Source organism: Suncus etruscus, chromosome 17 (assembly GCF_024139225.1).
Source record: "Suncus etruscus isolate mSunEtr1 chromosome 17, mSunEtr1.pri.cur, whole genome shotgun sequence".
NCBI classification, from domain to species: Eukaryota; Metazoa; Chordata; class Mammalia; order Eulipotyphla; family Soricidae; genus Suncus; species Suncus etruscus.
Genome location: NC_064864.1, coordinates 47,588,377 through 47,610,324, shown reverse-complemented (window position 1 = coordinate 47,610,324; position 21,948 = coordinate 47,588,377). Strand labels below are relative to the sequence as shown.

Genomic DNA, 21,948 nt, shown 5'->3' with positions numbered 1-21,948 from the left:
CATGCCTGCAGGGCTCTGCTCTGGCCCTTGGGCCTCCCTCACTCCTGCTTTGCCTCTCACATCTGCCAGCCACCGTCCCCTGCCCATCCTTCTGCTCTGGCTCTTCCTGCAGCTGAACATGCCCCCGAAAAGAGCCCTACACCTATCCCTACACCTCTCTGCTCAGAGACCCCTCTCCTCACACGTACCTTTTTTTTGTTTGTTTGTTTGTTTGTTTTTTGGGCCACACCCATTTGTCGCTCAGGGGTTACTCCTGGCTAAGCGCTCAGAAGTCGCTCCTGGCTTGGGGGACCATATGGGACACCGGGGGATCGAACCGCGGTCCGTCCTAGGCTAGCGCAGGCAAGGCAGGCACCTTACCTTTAGCGCCACCGCCCAGCCCCCAACACGTACCTTTTTTTTATAGAATTTGCTGCTTAGCCTGTCAGTCCCTCTCAAGAATGTTCCAGGTGAAATATTCTCTGCCCCACTTGTGTGTGTGCATGCACATGTGTGTCTATGTCTAATGCATCTGTGTGTGATGTGTGTGCATGTAGATAAGTGTCTGTGAGATTGTATGAAGGTGTGATGTATGTATATGCATCTGTGAGAATGTACATGCGACTGATATGGGCACATAGGTAGACACATGTGTGTGATGTGTATAATAAATGTATGATGTGTGATACATGTCTGTATGATGTAGAATGATTGTGTGACATGTGTAGATTGTGCACACACTGTGAGGAAGAAGATCAGAAAGGGAAATGAGCCTCTGGCTCATACCAGTGTCCTCCATGTCAGATCCACTCCTTTCCTTCTCAGACATCCTGAGGTAGGACTATCCCAATGGTCTGGGGCTGCAATGTTTCCAGGGCCCTTTCTCTGCCCACACTGGGGCTGACTGAGAGCCTCCTCCTCCCAGCTCTGACTGTTCTACTCAGGCCCACCCAGAACCCAACCAAATTCTTGAAATTGCATGGGAGGAGCCTTGTTAAACAGGTTTTTTGTTCCGGGCTCCAGGGCCACAGAACCACCCTCTGCTATGGCCCAGAACAATGGGCCAATGTTCTTGGGGCCTGGGTGGGAGAGACTCTAGCCAGATACCAGCTGTCTGTGCTCTGACATGCCCAAAGAGCCCTCTGGCCAGGGTCTGCCCCACCACCCTCTCCCTGCCTTCTGTCCTGTCCTGGACAGTCCCAACATGCCTTTGAGAAGGGAGGCGGCCATCCCAAAGGCCTGGCCACACAGAACCCTGAGCTGGGAATGGACTGGGGCTGGCACAGCCTCTGACCCATTCTGTACCAGGACACCCTCTCACTTACATTGTGCTAGAACAACCTCTTACCCATGCCATGCCAGGACAACCCTGGCCCACTGTGTGCCAGAACAGGCCTTGGCTCATCGTGTTCCGGGACAGCCCCTGACCACTGTTTGCCAGGGCCCCACTGCCAGGGATTTAGTCAGGTTGCTGCCAGGCTGAGGTTGTGAGCTGGTATAACCAACCCCTGTGACCAGCAGTTTGCCTATTGGTAACAACTGGTCCCCTGGGCAGTGTGGCTGTGCCCTTAAGGCCCCAGAATTCTAGGCCACCATAGTGCTCACTGACAGGATCTTCTCTTCAGCCCAGACCTGGAGCAAAAGACCAGTGAGTGGAAACTGATAGGCTTCCTGGTGCCCTTCCTGGTGCCCAGACCCTATCTGTGAATGGACCAGTCTCTTGTGGACTACAGGATGACTGCCTCTCCCTCACCAGGCCTAGGAGCATCAGGAACCTGAGTTCACCCTCACAAGCCCCCAGAGACTGGGAGTTTGGGAATTAGAGTGGAGACTCCCTGGCCTGCCCTTCACTTCACTGAATCCTGCTCAGCTGCTCCAGGGCCCGTATATGTGGGCAGTTGTTCACCTTTTCTTACTTTAGCATCAAGTAAGGGCAGAAGGTCCCTCACTGTTTGTGTCTGAATCCCTGTCAGTATCCATTGACCCTGTGACAGCCGGGCTTGGTGATGGCTTTGAAAACAGAAGGTGTTCATGGAAACAGGCAGCTGGTTAGTGTCCGGCCTTATTTGTCCCAAGGCTGATCAGCCTTTAGCATCCTTTTAAGGCAATACTTCTCAATTATTTTCTGTCATGCCCCTCTAGGAAGAAGAAAACATTTTTCACACCCCCAGCGTGACTGTAAATAGTATCTTTATTAAAAAAAAAACTTTAACCTGCAAAACAAAAATATATAAAATAATTTGAGCTGATTTTTTGATCAGAGGTGATGTCTGGATTAATGGCTACAATGAGGACGTTTTGCAATGCATAGCTTTCCGAAGCGGGGTTTGAAGCAGGACACAGCAACTCTCAGCTCCAGAGACATAAACACGGGGCTTAGCTTGTTATGACAGTGTTTGCCGAGGTCAAACGCGCCCCTCTTCACGGAGCCTCGCGCCCCCCCCTGGTGGGCGAGCCCCACGATTTGAGAACCACCGCTTTAAGGGAGACGCGCTTCCGTTTCACCCTTTCCTGGGATCTGTGTGTGTATGGCTCCACCTTGTGATCGCGAAGCAGATTACAGGATCCTGACATGGGCCAGCGGGGCCCTGAGCCTGAGCTGCCCTGTTTGGTAATCAGGCTTTTGTGCAGTTCTATAAGGTTCCGGCCTTTATGCAGATGAAGACGCTTCACTCTTGTTTTACTCATGTCTCAGCTCAGAGTCTGGGCTCAAAGCCTTTTCTTTGCATCTGCACCCCTTTGACCATAACACCAGCCACAGGGGAATTTATCAATCAAGTCCTATGGCAATGCCCAGTGTGAGGGTGAGGACAGTGGAGAGGACCACTGGGCCCCTCCTTGAGGAAAATTCAGATTTCTCACAGGACCCCAGGCCTGGAGAGTTGCAGGTTCAAGGCCTCGAGGTTATTCTGAGAGAACACTGGCCCCAGAGCACCCAGAGGGCTTTATGCTTCTCAGAGAAGCTGCCCGCACCCTCCAGACAGCACAGTGAGGCTGGTTCTGGAAACTCCAGTAGAGCTAGCCCCCAGAAACTGTCAGAGATGTGAACTTGACAGGGATACAGCCCTGAATCAGGTTCCAGAAGTTAGAGCCCTGGAAACAACCCCAAACCCACCTAACACAAACCGATCATCACTTGGCAACTCCATAAACATAAGGTTGCTCCCTGCCACCATCCTGGAACAACAGCCCCCAATATAAGACAACAGCTTCCCAACACAGACACAGAACTGCAGCCTCCAACACAGGGCACCAGAACACAGACACTCACCTCAACTGCACTTTTTCCTGGGATCTGAGCTTACGGAGAACATCGCTCAGGGCCTTTCAGCCAAGATGTCGCCCACACACAACCTCACTCCTATACACAGCCCCATCCCCACAAACAGCCCCCCAACTCCGTTGACATTGCTTAGGGCTCTCCACCCTTCAGGGCCTGGCCTGCTTAGTGCTCAGTGAATGAGAGAGGCATCTTCTCAGACAACCTAATGAGGGCCAAAGCAATAGCACAGCAGGTGGGGCATTTGCCTTACAAATTGCCTTGCAGCTGACCCAAATTCAATCCCTGTAATCCCATATGTTCCTTGAGCCTGCCAGGAGCTATTTCTGAGTGCAGAGCCAGGAGTAAGCCCTGAATGCCACTGGGTGTGGCCCCAAAACAAAACTTTTATCATATGCAGTTTACTCATTTTATTTATTTAGGTGCCTGGTTGAAGCCAGGGCTGCACTCTGTATGCTGGGAGCTCCCCCTCCCCAGTTCTGGAGACCACGCCTCTGATGTATGTCCTCCCCCACCCCAAACACAACTGCTCAGTGTCAGTGTTAGAGCCAGAAACACTCAGCTTTTCTGTTTGATCATGGGAAAAGAGGGGCACATATATTTGGGGGCATTCCTACCCTCCTGAGCTGCTCTGTTTTTTGGACAATTCCAAAAGTTTTTGGACAATTCCAAGGTAAGCCCTGCCTGGCTTCCAAAGCACCAACTCAACTAGGCAGGGTGGGCACCTTCCCTGATGATACGGTCCATCCAATTGGGTGTCCACTTCAGACCTCATCCCATATTCCACAGAAAGTCTTTGCAACCTGGGACTGCAGGTCTGCTATGCCTCAACTTCTCTGCTCATTTCCCTCACCTGCCCCCTGAATCACAGGTCAGAGGGCGCAGGCCAGTGTCAGGGACAGACTTTCTCCACCACCACATTTCGGGCATTCAGGCACTTTACAGAAAACTGCACGTTTAGTCATTGGTCTGTGGGTCTATCTAGACACTCCTTCCCCAGACACAGAGGTCATGTGACCACGGAGCCATGATAGACATGATAGACCTGCCCCCTATAATTCCAGCACCACATCGGGTCCCTAAGCCTAACTAGGAGTAGGCCCAGAGTACACTGAGTATGACTCAAAATCGAAACCAAAAAGACAAAGATGAGGCAATTGTAGAGGCCAGGGAGCTGGCTTGGAGGGCTGGGGTTTAGGCCTGGCATGCTCAAGACCCTGACTTTGACTCCTGGCACTTCATGACCTCCTCCATGGCCCCAAGTACTGTAGGGGGGGGGTCCTCCAGTAAAACAGCACACAGCATGGCACATGGTCGCGGTGAAAAGATGGATGTCCACTAACTGTGGTGGTCAAGGTCGCTCCATATAATACCCCCGAGACATGCTCAGCTGTCCTGGATAAGTTCAAGGATGGCAGGAAGGCAGATGCTACATGCACCCTGGACCTCAGAGCTGTCACACCACGCGCTCTTTAGTCAGTCCAACTGCAGAAATGAAGGCCAGGGCCTGGCCTGATGCCACCAGACAGGTGAGATCTAGACCAAGAGTTTTGGATTTGGAGTCAAGTGCTCATCCTGGTCTGGACATGCTTGACCCTTCCCAGGCCTCTAGGAGGGTGATGGAGACTGGTAGCCAAGAGCAATGCTTTGAGCCTCTCCAGATGACCAGTCGGGGCTGATTCAGGGGGGCTGAGATAGGCACCCCATAGGACACTCAGACTAAGTGAGGAGAGGCTGATGCCCACCCCAAGGAAAGGGCACCGTGAGCCACCTCCCGAGGTCACACTCAGGGACTCAGGCAGCGTTCTTGGGGGTTAGAGATCTTAGATCAGATGGGCCCATAACTGGCAGGTCTGTAAAGCCCCCGAGTGTTGGGCCTCATCATTGGCAGCTGCTAGACAACAGGGCAGTCTCCTGCTGTAAAACCACCCCATGCGCTGTATCTCCAGCCCCAGGTGAACGGGTCTGAATCAGGGTTGCACAAGAAATAATCCAGACCAGGCTGAGGGTGAACCACATGTAGTCTGGCAGTCTTCTACATAGCATGGCCCTCTCTGCCTGCCAAAACTACCATTTTTATTGAGTACAAAGATCACCCCCAGTCACCCCCAGGGGCCGGAGAGAGAGCATGGAGGTAGGGCATTTGCCTTGCATGCAGAAGGACGGCGGTTTGAATCCCCATATCCATATGGCAGGGGTCTCAAACTCGAAGCTCGTGGGCCATTTGCGGCCCTCCATACAACATTTTGTGGCCCTGCCCTAGAGGAATCTTTTTTTGTTTTGTTTTGTTTTAGTTGTTTGGGTCACACCCCCCAATGTTCAAGACTTACTACTGACTTTGCACTCAAGGATCACCCCGACTTTGCCTCCTGCAGCCCCCAGGTAAAATGAGTTTGAGACCCCTGCCATATGATCTCCCAAGCCTGCCAGGAGTAAGCCCTGAGAGCTGCTGGGTGTGACCCAAAATAAAAACAAAACAAAACAAAACAAAAAATCATCTCTGGGTGGGGCAGTAAACCCCCTGTCCTCACTCAGGTGTAATGGGCATCAGAGACTGGGGGGACCTCACCAAGGCACTCCTGTCCCCTCCCTCACCCCCCAGGGAGCCTGTATAACACCACTCAGGACTAACAGACAGATGGATGAGGCTTGACTATGCTGGACTCGAAGCCACCTGGCCTCTGTGGTCCCTGAAGCATGAGACCTTGTGACCCCTGGAACTGAAGGGCTCAGGGCTTTTGTGTTCTTATCCTGGGGTCACTGGTTTCTTTTTCTTTTTGACACTGGTTTCTTTTGAGCTCCCAGCTTCATCCACCTCCTGATGTCCCAGCCAGCTACAGCCTGACCAAAGCTGCCAAAGCTCAGGTCCTGTCCCTGTCCCTCACACTGTGTTACTCTGGGCAGGCCGCACCCCTTTCTGATTCCCTTCTCTAGAGAGGAACAGGAGTGACCTTGCAGATGAGCCACATGAGGAGCCATGAGCCGGGTGGGTTGGAATTCATTCCTGCACAGGGAGATGTCAGGGCCCAGAGAATGAGACCTGCTGGGACTTCCCTAGTGTGATGCATGTGAGGTGCCTAGTTTCAGGTCTGGTCCTGGCATCCCAGCTACTGCTGGGGTCAACCCTGGCACCGAGTAGCCCCTGAGCAGCCCCTGTCATATTTCCACCCCCAGCCCTACATTCAGTCTAGGGAGTCAGGGATAGCGCCAGCTGCCATCATGGATGAGCTGGGCTGGGTTGCAGAGTTAGTGCCAACCAGGCCCCCATGCTATACATTGGACCACGACAGGGTCTCTGCCCAGATGGTGCCAGTTTTGTCCTTTAGCAGGGCTGGAGCCATGGCAGACACTGGCTGGGATTCCTGGGGAGCAGGAAGTGCTGGAGAGACTTCTGGGGTCTGCACTGGCCTTTGCATCAGCCTCGGTCAGCCTGGCCCCAACCCCTTCCCCCTTCCCTCTGTGGGTCAGTCAGTGTTTGTGCCTGGGGCAGGAATTCCGGCCTCTCCGGACTGTCTGTGACCACAATGGGGTCCATTCTCCGAACCCTTGAAAAGCAGAGCCCTGTGGAGAAGGGAGAAGGGTGGGTTCTCAGTGCACACAGGGGCCCTCAGAACCCCAGTTGAGCTCAGGGCATGGGGGGGTGGGTACTATGCAGGCATTTCATTCACCCCCCCCTCCTTGCAGGCCATTGCCCTGGGGATCTTCGTGCAAATGGCTCAAAAGCCAGAACAGAAACCAGGCAAGGGCCAAGTGGGGCCAAGGGCCAACATTCCCCAGCCCTCAGCTGAACCAGCCCCTTCACTCAGATCCTCTGGCCTGACTCTGACATGTATAAACCCTTCTATCTGGATTTTAGACTCAGCTCTGCAGGCTCCGGAGAACTAGGAGGTAGGCGAGGATGGCACATGGAGAGTGAGACTGGTATGTCTTTAAAGCAGAGATCTGTAGTCAGGTGCCCACATCCCAGCCCAGACAGCAGACACACAGACAGCACACACACACAGTGGTACACAGACAGCAGACACACAGACACATAGACAGCAGACAGATGACAAACACACGGAAACACATAAGGACAGATAACAGGTAGAAGACAGATATACACAAGGACACACAGACAGCAGACAGACAGCAGACAAACATCAGACACAAAGAGCAGAAACACAGACAGCAGACAAACCACAGAGGCACACAGACAGAAGACACAAAGATGGCTAAATGTGAAACAATCCTAGACCTCCTGGTCTTCCTCACTTCCTCTGTTCTCTCCCTACTGTGCTCAGTCCTGGCCTCAGCCTGGAGCCTCCTTCCTACACTGGTCACCACCTCAAACTCCACCCCTGGTGTTCGATCACCCTCACCTCCTGACCAATGTGCTGACCACATGGACTCCTGATCCAGAACTTTCTATCTTTTACTCCGGGCATAAAGCCCCTTACTGGTCATCCCTTGCCTGTCCCTTTGCATGTCCACCCTCCTCCACACAGTTGCTTGTTCCTGGGGAGCATTCCCAGCTGTCACTTCTCCATGGAATCAGCCCTTCCAGGCCTCCTCCTTCAGGAAGCCACCTTGGGTGACCTGCTTCCTGGGATGCACTCTCTCTGCACTCAGACTATGATCATTGCCATACCTTGCAACAGGAACTGTCAGCAAATGTGAGCTTTCTTGCCCTTTCTTTGGAGTTTGGTCACTACAGTTTCACCCCAGATTTGCAGATGAGAAGCATTTGTCATGTCTCCTGTGCCCACACAAACTCCAGCAGGAGCTGAGAACGTGCTCATAGTCAGTCGGTAATGATCTCACTTGCATTACATACCTGGAGAGCCCACATCTCACAACACCTGTCCCCAAGATCAAGGTGACCTTTCAAGGTCACTACAGGCCCCACAGATGGGCATCCTGCCTACCTTGCCCATGTCAACCCGCAGATGTGAAGGCAAGAACATCAGACACGGAATTCAGGTTCCTGCTTGTGTGTGCCTGGCTGTCCCTGATGAAATTGGAGAGTAGGGGGTGCTCCAGCTGGTGGCCCTGGGCCCTTCATGGCACCTGGCCCAGCTGTCCATCCACTCCCTGCACAGGGTCCCTTCTACAGGAGTGTGTCCTCCCATCACCCCATAGCCTAGTGGGTGTCACTTCTGTGTTGGGAACTTTTTCTTCTTCCTTCCTTCCTTCCTTCCTTCCTTCCTTCCTTCCTTCCTTCCTTCCTTCCTTCCTTCCTTCCTTCCTTCCTTCCTTCCTTCCTTCCTTCCTTCCTTCCTTCCTTCCTTCCTTCCTTCCGTCACACCTGGCAGCGCTCAGGGGTTATTCCTGGTCCCATGCTCAGAAATTGCTCCTGGCAGACTTAGGGACCATATGGGATACCAGGATTCGAACCACCGTCCTTCTGCATGAAAGGCAAATGCCTTACCTCCATGCTATCTCTTCAGCCCCAAGTGTTGGGAACTTCTGTCTAGCCTGGTCAAGCAGTGGCAGCCTTTAAGACCTCTGTGTTCCCCTCCGTAAAGTGGGTCACCACCACCTCTGGCTCCTTGCCTGCACTGAAGTCCCAGATCCTTTAGGGTCTCCCTTCTTCACTGTCTCCAGCACAAGCTCTTTGGGGCTCTGGCAGGGGGTCTCACATGTGTCAGCCAGGAAAATGGGAGTGGGGAGGAGGTAAGGCAAATTGGATCCTCTGGGTGCCCCTAGGAACTGGGGAGCCTCTGGGTAACCCTAGAAGATGTAGGGAGTGTTGCAAGTCTTCCCTGTGATTCTGAGCAGGCCACTCTTTCAGGGGTGAAGTTCCAGAGCAAGTTCACCCCCATAGGTCCGTGTCATCCCCAAAGCATGGTTGTGGCACTTGCACCCTGTTTAGTTGTTCTGTAGGGAGTGACCGTGGACAGATGGAGATGGACAGACTGCGCTGAAAATAGGCTGGACCCTTGCTCCTCCAGACCCAGCTCTGTGCCCCATACTGATGGGTCTTTATTACTCCTTCCTTTGGTCTGAGGGTCCTACAAGGGACATGTTCAAACAGGCATTTGGGAGACCGGATCAAGGTTGGGAGGGAAAAAAAAGAATCCTTATTAATCTCTGTGCCCTGCATGATACACAGCTGTTTCATGGTCCCCCAACCCTGAAGTTAGGTGACATCTTTGTTCTACAGAGAGGAGAAATGGACCGAGGACCCAGCTAGCAGCAGGCGGTAGACATTAAGCTAGAGCCCTTGGGCTTCCAGAGATGTGCCCCTATGTGGAAGGCTGAGCCGAGCCCCACCCGAGGGATGGGCAAAAGTCCCTGTTCTTGTGTTTATTAATCACCTAGCAGTGCTCACGCTGGCTCCTGGCTCTGCACTCAGGGACCACTCCTGATAGGCTCAGCAGACCAATACTGTGCCCAGGATCAAACTGGGGTCAGCCCTATGCAAGGCACCTTTTATTTTTTTACCCTCTGTACCATCACTCCAGTCCCCTGAGTCCCCATTTCTGTTGGGGCAGGTCAGGGGTCAAGAAAGAGTACAGAGCAGAGGACATACCCTTAGCATGATCTCTGTACTATGTGGTCTCCCAACCACCTTAGGGTGTGGTCCTGGAGGCTCCGAGCACTGCTGGAGTATCCCAGGTCCCCTGGCTGGAGCAGCACCACATCCAAGGCCCATGTCCTAAACTGAGGACCTGGTTGGCCAAGAATTGCCTTTGGGGCCCCCAGACTTCCTTGGCATCACTTGGGAGACCCCTAATTTTTTTTTTTTTTTTTTTTGGTTGTTGGGCAATACTCGGCAGTTGCCAGGAGTTACTCCTGGCTCTGTGCTCAGAAATCACTCCTGGCAGGCATGGGGGACTATATGGGATGCCAGGATTCGAGCCACTATTGATCCTGGGTCTGCTGCTTGCAAGACAAACGCCCTACCACTGTGCTATCTCTCCAGACCCACCCCTAAATTTTTAAAATTAATTGGGGTGGAGATGCAGATGTACCTGCCTTACCCCCCACCAGAGTATGGAGGATAGTCTCAGACTTCTGGTTTGAGCCTTCAAAGTGCTAGGGTCTAAGTCCTGGGGTCTGGGTTCCCCTGAGCACATAAGGCTGAGAGTCCTAAAGGAGCCAGCTCTGGGCACAGCACCCAAGGCTGTGGGCCATCAATGAGGAGATACTTCCTGTGGTTCCAGGGAGATAGTGATTCAGCAGCTCATCACTGAGGGCTGGACCCTGAGCTCTGGGGAGCCTTATCCTGGGTGGATCAAGGGCTTTCAGTAGCAACTCAGGGCCCCCAGAGGGTCTGCGGTGTGGTTGGGGATTCCCTGTCTGCTCCCGGCCACACCTGGTATGAAAGGGCAGGAAAGGCCCAGCCTGATACTTAAGCTGCTTCCTCACATATTCAGCAGCTAAAAATATGCCAGATAGAAGGTGCCCGCCTGGACAGGCTTCCTCTGGGTGGTGCCCATACACCAAGTGCTATGTGCCCTGGAGTGTGCCCGCCTGCCAGCCCAGCAGCCCAGTCATGGCCCCTCCCCCAGGACAGCATGGTCTGCTCTGGGGACTCCCCTGACCCCCACAGCCTCTGCAGCTCCAGCCCTCCTGCTCGGGGCAGAGTCTCACCCACCACCATGACCCCCACCTGCCTATCTGTTTCCCCAAACTCTCCTGCCTGACAAGGGCATACCTGTGGGCCTCAGAAGACCCAGGTGGGTGATGCACTGCTGAAGGCCAGGGGTTGGTCTGGAAGTTTCTGTCCCCTGTGAACACAGTTTTCTTACTGAGCGATGGGAATTCTTAGGGATGCTTTGGGCCTAGTGGGGGTGATGGTGCAGGTATTAGAGTGCTTCTTGGGTTACCCCCAGTTTGGATTGTAATGAAGGAGTAGAGGTGTCTTCCCAGGCTATTTGTGGGTGACCAGGTGGACCGGGCATGACTCCCAGCACCACCAGTATCCCCCCTTTCCCCAGGCTGTTGGCGGCCAGAGAGAATCTCAGCTCCAACAGCTGCACTTCCTGTGTCCACCCTGGAAAGTGGGGGCTCCCTTCCCCATGTTGCCCTTCCCTTTCCTCCATCTGCAGAAAGATGGGAATTAGCTCTTCAGGAGGCAAGTTTGGAACCACAGCACAGCACAATCCATCCTCGGGATATCCCTAGAGCCAAGTACCCCAGGCATGTCCCAGACACCCCCACAGAGCTGGGCACCCAGGCATGTTGCAAACACCCCCTCAGAGCCAGGCACCTGGGCATGTTGTGGACACAGCTCTGCTGTCCCAGAAGACAGGTAGCCCTACTTGAGCCATGTGGCTAGGGAGAGACACGAACAGAATTATCTGGCCTTACTAACCCTTTACTGCTTCCTTGGGCCATGAAGAGACTCCGTGTCCCCCATACTGGTTTCTCCCTGGGAGTTTCTCAACACCCAAGCCCAGCCACTGGCAAGAGCTGAGCCTGTGTTCCAGCCTGTCAGACAGCATAAGGGCAAACTCCCTTTTCATGGAGGGTGTGGGTGCCCTCTGGGGTGCCCAGGGCTATGGGAATGTACCCTCACATTCCCCTTCTCTGGGGTTTCAGTCCAAGCTGGGAAGAATCAAAGCCTGGCAGGAGGATCTCGCCCTTGTCCTGGTTCCCAGAGACATCACCTCAGAACTAGATAGATGCCACCCTCCACTCCGCTTGCCCCCAACTCAAAATATGAGTCTCAAGGCTCTTCCCCCAAAACCTGCTAGCCCAGAATGCCATCGGGCTGCCAGTTCAGTAGCCAGAGAGGTTGTTGGCATTCCTTTCGTCTCGCCAAGGAAACTTTTCCCGTGTGTGTGTGTGTGTGTGTGTGTGTGTGTGTGTGTGTGTGTGTGTGCGCGCGCGCGCGCGTGCATGCGTGTGTGTATGTGTGTGTGTGTGTGTGTGTGTGTGTGTGTCTGTGCGCATGTGTGTGCATGTTGCAGAGACAGGACTGGAACCTGTGCTAGCTGGAGACTGATTTTTTCCCTTTCTGACCTCATTTACCTTGCACTGCACCCCCACTGGGACCCCACACGCGTACACTTACTACTGTGGAGCCAGTGCTGGGATGCTTCCCCAGCTAGGTCAGGAAATCATGAGGGCCCTGGGCTCCTTCCTGAATACTAGCACCTACTGCTGATAGGCCTGGGAAGTGCCTGAAGGCTGAACATGGACGGAAAAAGCCCTGGAGGAGGTTATGAGAAAGAATCCACTCTCCTGGGGCTGGAGCCTACTGCAGGCAGGCACTCCCTTGCAAGGGAGCCTCGATTTGACCCCCTGAACCACAGAGAGTGCCTTGGGCTCCACCAAGAGGGATTCCTGGATGCTGAGCCTAGAGTAAGACCTGAGCATCACCCAGTGTGTGCCTGCCCATTAAAATAAAAATAAACAACAACAACAACAACAAACTCTCTCTTGCTGGTTTCTGTCCCCAGGGAAGCCCTGGGGTCAGACTGGGCTGTTAACTGAGTCAGGCCAGTTGCAGAGAGAAGACTGGAACCTATGCTAGCTGGAGAAGCTGAGTTTCTTTTTACCTTTCTGACCTTATTTACCCTGCCCTGCACCCCCACTAGAGCCCCCCAGGTTCTCAGCCTCCAATAACTAACATAACAGCCAGCTGGCAGCGGTGTGACCTCTAGACCACTGGACCCCAGAGTGGTCCGGAATCATTAGTAGGCTATCAGAGCTGCCTGAGCTGGCAGGACAGAGGGAGTTTTGGGGGGCCTAGGAGGACTAGGGGAGGTGCAGACACACATTCCAGAAGGGGCCTGAGGCCTCCAGGGCGTGATGCAGGAACGGGAAAGACTAGGCAGGGCCTGCGCGCCCCATAACACCCGGAGGTGCCTCCGTTTCCCCGTGCGCGAAGTGCGTGACAACCTGCCTAGCCACCCCGCGCTGGCGAGGAACTGGGAGACGCCGGGGACGCGAGCGGGGTGGGGAGCCTCCGGGCCAGCCGCGGGCGGGGTGGGGCGGGGCGGGGCGGCCGATCCCGCGGGCCGGGCCACCCCACGGGCAGGCGCAGCGCGCGGTGCGGTGCTTTGCGGAGCGGTGCGGCGCGTGCGGCTGCGGAGCGCGCGGCTGCTGGCCGGCCGCGGGGATCACATGAGCAGCCGGCCCGTGGGCGCCCGCAGCAGCCCCGCAGCCCCCTGGCTCCTCCGCACAGCCCTGACCATGTCTGTGTGTTGTTGCTTCTTTTTCAGAGACTATGGCAGCTCCAGGAGGAAATCAGGTAAGGGAGTCTCCGGCATCATCCTGCCTGGCCTTTCTGGGGTGCTTGTCCTTGCGGGTCCCCTTCCCTCCCACCCCCAGCCCACCTAGACCTGCTTTTGCGCCATTTCCCGCTGCAAGCCCGTAGGCTCTCCCCTGTGGGATGCGACTGGCTGCGTGCGGAGTTTTGGGGGTGGCTTTTAAGCGGCTTAGAACCCCCCTGGCTGGTAGTGGAGTGACCTCAGCCTCTCCCTGCGCAGGTGTGGAAGGGGTCGGGGATCAGGGATTTTTCTCTGCTCTGAGGAGCAAAGGATTTGGATGACTCGGTGTCTATGCTTCCTGCCCCTGCTCTAGGCACAGGGTTGGACACTCAGGAGGTGACCGGCTGCGACCCTGATGGGACCCCCCACACACACACACACCTGCCTTGGCGTCGCTCTCAGGTGCCAGGGCGCCCTGGAGTTTGCAAACGGGGTGGAGACAGGGAGAGGCCGGCATGTCCGGGAGCTGCTTGCTGGGCGCTGTCAGCTGGGGTCACCAGGGACTGGGCGCAGCGCATGCTTCAGTGTGGGTGGGGTGTAGCGGGGAGTGGGGATAGGAGGGCTGCCTGTATTTATGGGGGTGACGAGTTATGGGGGTGGGCAGCCATCTGGTGAAGTTGTCTTTAGGTCTGAGTTTGTATGTTTGCTTTGGGGGGCCAGTTGAGTCCTGGTGTAGGAGCAGGCAGAGACGGGGCTGTTGTGCACGATCGGGGTACCCATTGGCACATGCCCTGAGGGTGTTCGATGGGGTGCAGAGGTGCTTTGTATTGAGCATGCCAGAGTTTGGGGGTGTAGCGGGTTGCAGGTCCTAGTCTGAAGCTGTGGGGGTGACACTGTGGGGACATTTTGTGGGGTTGAGCTGGGTCTTGTTTCTGGGCCCCTCAGCTGGGCAGGGACTCTGGAGGTGCCCTGCCAGCGCATGTTCTCAGTGGGGTGGGGAGCCCCAGTTAGGCAGCGTTTGACTCAGCCCAGGAGGGGGACTGGACTGCCCCAGGTCTGCTACACTCCAGAAACTGTCCTGGGGTTCTCTGCCTCAGTTTCCCCTTTGCTTTTAAACACAGATGAGCAGATCTGCAGCACCTGTAGAATGCAGAAAACTTACACTAGCCCCTGGGTCTGGGAAACTGAACTCCATGAGCTGAACACAAGTTTTTCATGCACAAGCCCAGGTTTGACCTCCTGCACCACTTGAATACAAGAAATAGTTTTGGGTTTGTTCTTATAAGGGAGTGGCTCAAAAACAAGAAATAGTCCTGGTGGCTCAAATTGGCTGTTAAACTGTTTAACTATCAGTTTATCCTTGTCGACCTGGAATCTTGATCTTGGGCAAGTCTCTGGGCCTCAATTCCCTGCTGCAGGAAAAGGTTGAACCAGATAAGCCCTGTGGGCTCCCTCTGCCCCTGATCTGCTCCCCACACCCAGGGAAACCCTCCCACCTCCCACTCTCAGCCGGGGAAGGATGGAGGGGAAATGGCATTTCAGTGCAATTGCTTGTGTGCCTGTGATAACAGCTTCCTGTGCCCTGGCTGAAGTGAGACTCGAGCCAGAGCCCTAGGCGGGTTCCTGCTCTCTGCAGCAGGGCTGGGGATTGGAGGAGGCAGAATTTCCACTCCCATCTTGCTTTATTTATTTATTTGTCTATTGATTGGTTTGGGGAGGGCACACTTGGCTTTGTTCAGGATTATTCCTGGCTTTTCCCTTAGGGACCATTCCCAGCAGTCTGGGATGGGGATGGGAGACACTATACATTGTGCCAGGAGTCACACCCAGCTCAGCTGTGTGCCAGGCAAGCGCCCTCCCTACCCACTGTACCATTGATCTGGCCCTCTACCTGCCTTGGAAAGCTAGGCTCTTTGTGCTCACTGGCCTGGGCCACAGTGCCCAAATTCATGTGCTTACCTCGCTCCAGGTCTTCTGTGAAGGTGTTTCAAATGAGATGAATTGGGCATTGAGGGGCTCACATCAGTGTCCATGATAGATGGGTTTCAGCCCTGTAGGTAATGGCAACAGAGCATCCGGCATGCCCATCCTGCCAGCCTGCCCATCAGCTTAGGACCCACCAAGCCCTCACAGAGGCAAGCTGCTTCCCTAACATATATGTCTCTGCACACACACATACACACACCCTGTTTGGATCTATCTGTGGAAACCCTTGACTAATACATACCTCCTGGTTATAATAAAGATTAGATAAACAAATAGAAGTAGCAGAACAGTGGAAAAGGCAGCTGTTAGGACTTTTTGTTTGTTTTGGGATCATACCTGGTAATGCTCCAGGATTATTCCCTGTGCTTAAGGGCTGCTTCTCGTGTTGCTGGGAGGAACATTTGGTGCTTGGGGTGAAAACCAGGTCTTTTGCATGCACTTGGTATCTTTTCCAGCCCTGTTAAAATTATTTAATGAATGGGGGCCGGAGCATCCCATATGGTCCCCCGAGCCTGCCAGGAGCGATTTCTGAGCATAGAAACAGGAGTAACCCTTGAGTGCTGCCAGGTGTGACTCAAAAACCAAAAAAAAAAAAAAAGACTATTTAATGAGCATCTATTACTTGCTTCCAACTTTCTGTCTCTGCCTCTGCCCCTTGAGCTCCCAGGCAGGTGGGTAGTGGATTCCCACTGTGCAGATAGGACCTTGGGCTCTGCCAGGGTGCCCACCTTCTGGCCAAGACCCAGTGTGGCCAAGTCCACATCTTGGTCTCTACCCTGCATGCTAGGATTCAAAGCCAAAGCCTCATACCTTGGTAAGAAAGTGGAGTCTGTTCCCTATGAACGGAGTTCATACTTTTGTTCCCCAGACCTCAGTCCTCATGAACATCTCTGTTAGGTGCAGCACATGTCAGGTGCTAGAGGCTGGATCCACAGGCAGAATGTTCTAAAGTATTGCCCAGCCTTTGGGTCCATGAACACTAAGGAAAAGTGTTGCTGCCACTTTATTTCTGCTCCTCAGAGCCCTTCCCCAGCCACCCTGCTACTCAGCCCAGGATCAAGAATTTCCACGACCACCCCCCCCCCCCAGGTCTGCCACCACTTGGTGGGAGCCCCTTTGCCCTTGTAGGAGGACTCCTATTCCCTGGCCCTTCCAGGTCATCTCCATCAGAGTCAGAGGAGCTCTTTGTGCTTCCTTCTCTTCTGGGGACCGCTGAGGACACCCACTGAAGATGCGCCCCATCTCAGTTCCCCAGCCCTCAGTGTTCCCACCCAGGTCCCCTTCCCTACCCCTTTTGCTCTTCCCTACCCCCAACTTTTCTCATGGTCTTTGTACTGCTTGAATGCCTGTAAGTTCCTGCTGCTTGAAAGCTGTTCCCTGTTCTTTTCTTTTCTTTTTTTTTTTTGGGGGGGGGTCACACCCAGCAGCACTCAGGGTTACTCCTGACTCTGTGCTCAGAAATCGCCCCTAACAGGCACAGAGGAGAACCCCAGGCCTCACATGTGCTTTTTGAATGGTGATGTGAGGGTATCACTGTAGCCATATTATCTGGGGATTTTTTTGTTTTTTTTTTTTGTTTGTTTGTTTGTTTTGGTTTTTGGGCCACACCCGGCGGTGCTCAGGAGTTACTCCTGGCTGTCTGCTCAGAAATAGCTCCTGGCAGGCACGGAGGACCATATGGGACACCAGGATTCGAACCAACCACCTTTGGTCCTAAATCGGCTGCTTGCAAGGCAAACGCCGCTGTGCTATCTCTCCGGGCCCCTGGGGTTTTTTTTTTTTTTTTACTGTTTAGGAGAGGAGTGGTGGTAGAGGGACTCCTCAATCTGTTCTCATCATGAGCTGGAGCTTGTGCAAAGATGGAAACCAGGACTGAGTTTGGCTTTTGTGGAGGCTGGAGATCAGAGGCTTCCTTTTAGCTCATTGAGCTCGCCAAGCATCAGCTGTTCTACGGCAAAGTAACAGGAGCAAGTTGGCCTGTGGCACTGGGCCATGAGAAACTCCTGAGCTTCCTGAGAATGGACTTTTGTGTATATCCAGGGCTTGAACGTAAGGCCTCACATTTGCCATGTGCATTGTGGCTGGAGATTGTGCTGCTGGACTGGGAAGCAAGGGGGTGCTGTGAACAGCAGATTCAGGATGGGATATAGGCAGAAGGCCCAGGGTGCATGCAGGCCAGTTAGAGGGTGGGCAGGGGCAGCAGTCTGAAATTGGCATGGTCTTGTAGGTCATCTTAAGGATTTGGAAATTTGTTTTGTTTTGTTGAGGGGGGCATACCTGGCGGTGTCCGGGGATCATTCCTGGTGGATTGAACCCAGGTCAGCTGTGTAGAAAGCAGGCATTGCTATACTATCACTCCAATCCCTGGAATTTGTTTTTATTAGGGAGCACAGCCAGATGTGCTTACGTGCCACATTCTGGTGATACTTGGGGTAATGTACTGACAGGATTCAAACCACAATCACTGCCACATGGAAGGCAGGTGCCATAACTATCACTATCCCTCTAGCCAACTGCAAGGATTTGACTTTGGCTGTGAGGCAAGAAGATACCCATCTCTTCTGGCTGTGAATGGAAGGGGAGCGGATGGAGTGGAAGAGGGGTGAGGACTTGGCAGTGGTGGGTGCTGGGTGCACACTAAAGGAGACTGAATGTGGGTGCCCACTCTGTCAAATTCTAGCCCTCAGCTCCCACTTTAACCCTGGGTACATCTTTTTTTTTTAACTTGATTGATTGATTGGTTGTTGGGCCACACCCAGTGGTGTTCAAGGGCTACTCCTGGCTCTTTGCTCAGAAATTGCTCCTGGCAGGCTGGGGGACCGTATGGGATGCCAGGAATCAAATCGGGTCCCTCCAGGGTCTGCCGCATACAAGGCAAAAGCCCTATGGCTATGCTATTTCTCAGACCCCATGGGTACAATTTTAACCTGTAAAACTAGCGCACCTCCCTGAGGGAGGAAGGGAGCATCCCACAGCCTTCCTAAGATTTCTCTTGGGACTGGAGTGATGGTTTGGCAGGTATGGCCTTGATCTGAGCACCGCCAGGCGTAATTACTGAGGGGGAAGCTCACAGTTAGTGGGATTCAAAACCAAACAATGAACAAAAGATTTCTATTTGGGGGACATCCAGGGTCCCCAGGTAGCTTCACCCTGAGCCTGTCTCAGCTAATTAACTCACAGACCCCCTTTTGCCCCACGTACCCAGCTGCGTAGGGGCAGAACCCTCTTCCCCACTAACCCCAGCATCTCCAGTTGGATTGTGTCTGTGCAATTGGATGGAGGATCGGCGCCCTTGCCGCCACTTGGCACCCAGCACCTGGCAGGCAGCAGCTCTCTCCTGTGAACTCCCGAAGGTGCCTGTCCTACTAGCTGTGAGCTCCTGAGGCAGAGGGTTCCTGGAGCTCAGTTCAGAGCCCAGTCTCCCTGGGGCTTGGGAGTTCCGAGCTGCGCCACAAGGGGGTGCCAGTGCTCGCGGACAGTGACCAGTGACATCTTCAGTTCTGTGGCTGGTCACCGCACTACCCCGAGTGGGCTGTGTGTAGCGCTGCAGCTCCTTTGCAAATGAGATTGCTCTAAGTGCTGCAAGTTTGTTCTGTGGTGCTGAGGCTCATCAAGAAATCCTGTTTACTTGGTGTTTTTCTTTGGGAAAGCGGTGAGCTCAGGCCGCTTCCATTTCAGTGCTTGTAAAATCTGCATTATTGAACAGAGTTGGTGAAGCGGAGATACTGGAGCAAGAGTTTAGTTAGGTGTTGGTATCAAACACCTTGTATTTGCTCACACTGGTATCTCCAGAAAATGCAGAGAAACAGCTCTGGGTCACTCAGATGTAAGGATGGGATGATCAGCGTTCCCACTGTGTGGCAAACTCAGAATAATTTTAGTTACAATTGTTGGTATTTTGTTTTCTGTATAGGTTTTTGTTTTCTTGGGGGGAGGGGTACACCCAGCTGTGCTCAGGGTTTACTTCTGGCTCTCTGCTCATGGATCTCTTGTTGTGCTCAAGGGACCATATGGAGTGGTGAGGGTCTGTAAGGTTGCAGGCACACTCCTGTTTGCCTTACTTCTGTTCTAACTCTCCAGCCCTGTATGTGTGTGTTTTTAGGGGGGAGTGGGGGGAGCTCCCAGGTATGCTAGGTGCCTCTAGGGTTATACACCCAGCCGTACTTCCAGGATCAAACCAAGGGCTATGTGCATGCCAGGTCTGTGCTCCAGCCCTTGTAGCCTTTTCTCCATTTGTACTGTTATTGTTTTAATTATAAGTAGGTTCTAAAATGTGGGATGGGGCAGTTGGTCTACCTTTGACCTCAGAATATAAAACTCAGGAATTAAAAAAAAAACTTGGAGCTTTTTTCTGTGAGCCCTGGGGCAATACCTGGGCCTTGCTAAACTTTTCTGCGGTGTGGAGAACACACGCTTTTCAGCCACTTGCCTTAACTGACCACAGCCCTTGGCAGCTGTTTATTTAACAAGAGAACTATTTCCTAGCCCAAATAGTCATGTTTTCTAGGTCAGGAACAGACTTGCTTGGACGTCAACCAAAAGAAATTCTGTTCTTGCTGCTGTGGTACTCAGAAACCATGTAGTGCCCAGCACGTAAGGTCCAAGCTCTGCCTCGTGCCATATCTTAAGGCTCCAAAGAAACTTTTTCTTCCGCTTTCTGTGCCATACCTGGTGGTATTAAGGGCCTGTCCACAGCTCTGTATTTGGGATTGCTCACAGCAGTGCTCGGAAAACCTTGTGGTGCCAGGGCTTTCCACATGCAGAGCATGTGCTCAATCCATGGAGACATCTCTTTGGCCTTCCAAAGAAATTCTGGACATTCCCAAATCACTTTGCACACTGAAAGGCGGCAGCCTCTGTCATCGCCTCTCAGTCTGGCATGGACTCATGATTTCTGTGGAAATCTGCTGTGACTCCTCTCTTTGTTCAGCTACAGCCACCCTCGAAAAAAAATTGCATCCCCCCAGAAGGCAGAGAGTGCTCCTTTGCTTTGGCCAGGGAGAATGGTGGTTGTTCTCAATCAACAAACATCAGTGTCTGAGGCAGATATTCTTATCACCTGTGTCCAGAGTAGCCATTCTCCTCAGCATAAATGTCCAGGGTGGCCATTCATGACACCAGTGGCCATTCTCTTCAGCACTAGTGTTGAGAACAGGCATTCTCGGCACCAGTGTCCATGGTGACCAGTTTCAGCACCAATGTCCAGGGCAGCCATTCTTGGCACCAATACCCATGGCTGCTGTTCTTGGTGCCCGTGTCCAGGGCAACTGTTTTCTTCAGCTCCAGTGTCCAGGGTGGCCATTCTCTGAATCATTGTTCTTTCAGTCTAAATAAGAGCAATTTTAAGGTTTGATCTCATATCCAGCTCTGCTGTGTGCAGGGTTAGGCTTCCCTCTGCATCTGTGAAATGGGTGTGACCATGGTACTTCACAAGCTCTCTGAGACTTTATGATGGTTGTTGCCACAGAGGCGCTGTCCATACCCTGAGCCTGACCCTATAAGTTGCTTATAAAGGGTAAAGGGTGTCAGCTCACACAAGCTCATCCTTTTACTCACTCTCAGTCAGATAAGGGGCAAAGGCAGAGGAGACCCACACCTGAGGTCTCCTCAGCTTCTCAATAGTCTGGACAAGGGCTGGTTCCTATCGGATAGCCGCCTTCCCTCTTCAACCCCTAGAGGAGAGCAGAGAGAGAGAGAGAGAGAGAGAGAGAGAGACAGAGACAGAGACAGAGACAGAGACAGACAGACAGACAGACAGACAGACAGACAGACAGAGAGGAGAGCACACCACACCACAAAAACTGGGTTTGAATCTGGTTACAAATTTCATTGACATTGGCCCCTCCCAAATATAGGCTGACAGGAGCCACTAGTGACCAGCGGGGGTGGGAGTGGGGGGTGGGCATGGACAGGATGGGGGTGGGCCCAGGAGAGCCCCCAGTCTCCAGAAGATGCCTATCAGCTATGGGTGCTTGCTGGATTGGACTGATAGACTCTTAGTTCCTCATTCTATGAGTGTTTTTCAATTAAGTAGACTTGCTTCATGCAGACTCTGCCTGTGAAGATGGGCCAGCCTAGAAAGAAGCTGCTTCCCCCTGTCAGGTGCTGTGTGGTAAGGTGCTTCCCTCCTTCCACCCCACTGATGCTCTCTCATCGCCATGCTGGGCTCCACCCTGTCCTTAAGCATGCAGAGCCCATGCTCAGCCACTGAACACACCCAGCCCCCTTTTTTTCTCTTTCCTTCCTTTTCTTTTGGTAGAGGGGTCCCCGCAGGTCTGGGGGCCCCATGACCACGCCCAGCAATACCTGATCCCAATGGTACCAGCTGGCAGTTCAGTGCTCAGGCCTGGTGATGAAGTGATGGAGAAAAGCAGTGCCATGTCTGGTGATACTGGTGGGGGTCAGGAACCATCTGTGCCAGGGATTGGATGTGCTGCTTGATGCAGGCCAGCTTGTACCTCACCCTCTGGACCGTCTCTCTGATTCAGCCCCTTTAATGGATAAGAGGTCAAGGATAGGGTAGGACCTGGGACCCTGGGTTTGAAATGAGAAGGGAGT

General features: G+C 53.4%; 1 protein-coding gene across 2 annotated transcripts in view; it reads left to right on the top strand.

Annotated features, from left to right (window-relative positions):
• Positions 1–21,948, top strand: part of SH3PXD2A (SH3 and PX domains 2A) — a 209,086-nt gene that overhangs the window by 133,587 nt on the left and 53,551 nt on the right. For both annotated transcript variants that reach the window (XM_049790804.1, XM_049790805.1), the window contains exon 6: positions 13,417–13,445. In XM_049790804.1, the coding sequence (XP_049646761.1) occupies positions 13,417–13,445 (29 nt within the window). The remainder of the gene's footprint in view (positions 1–13,416; positions 13,446–21,948) is intronic.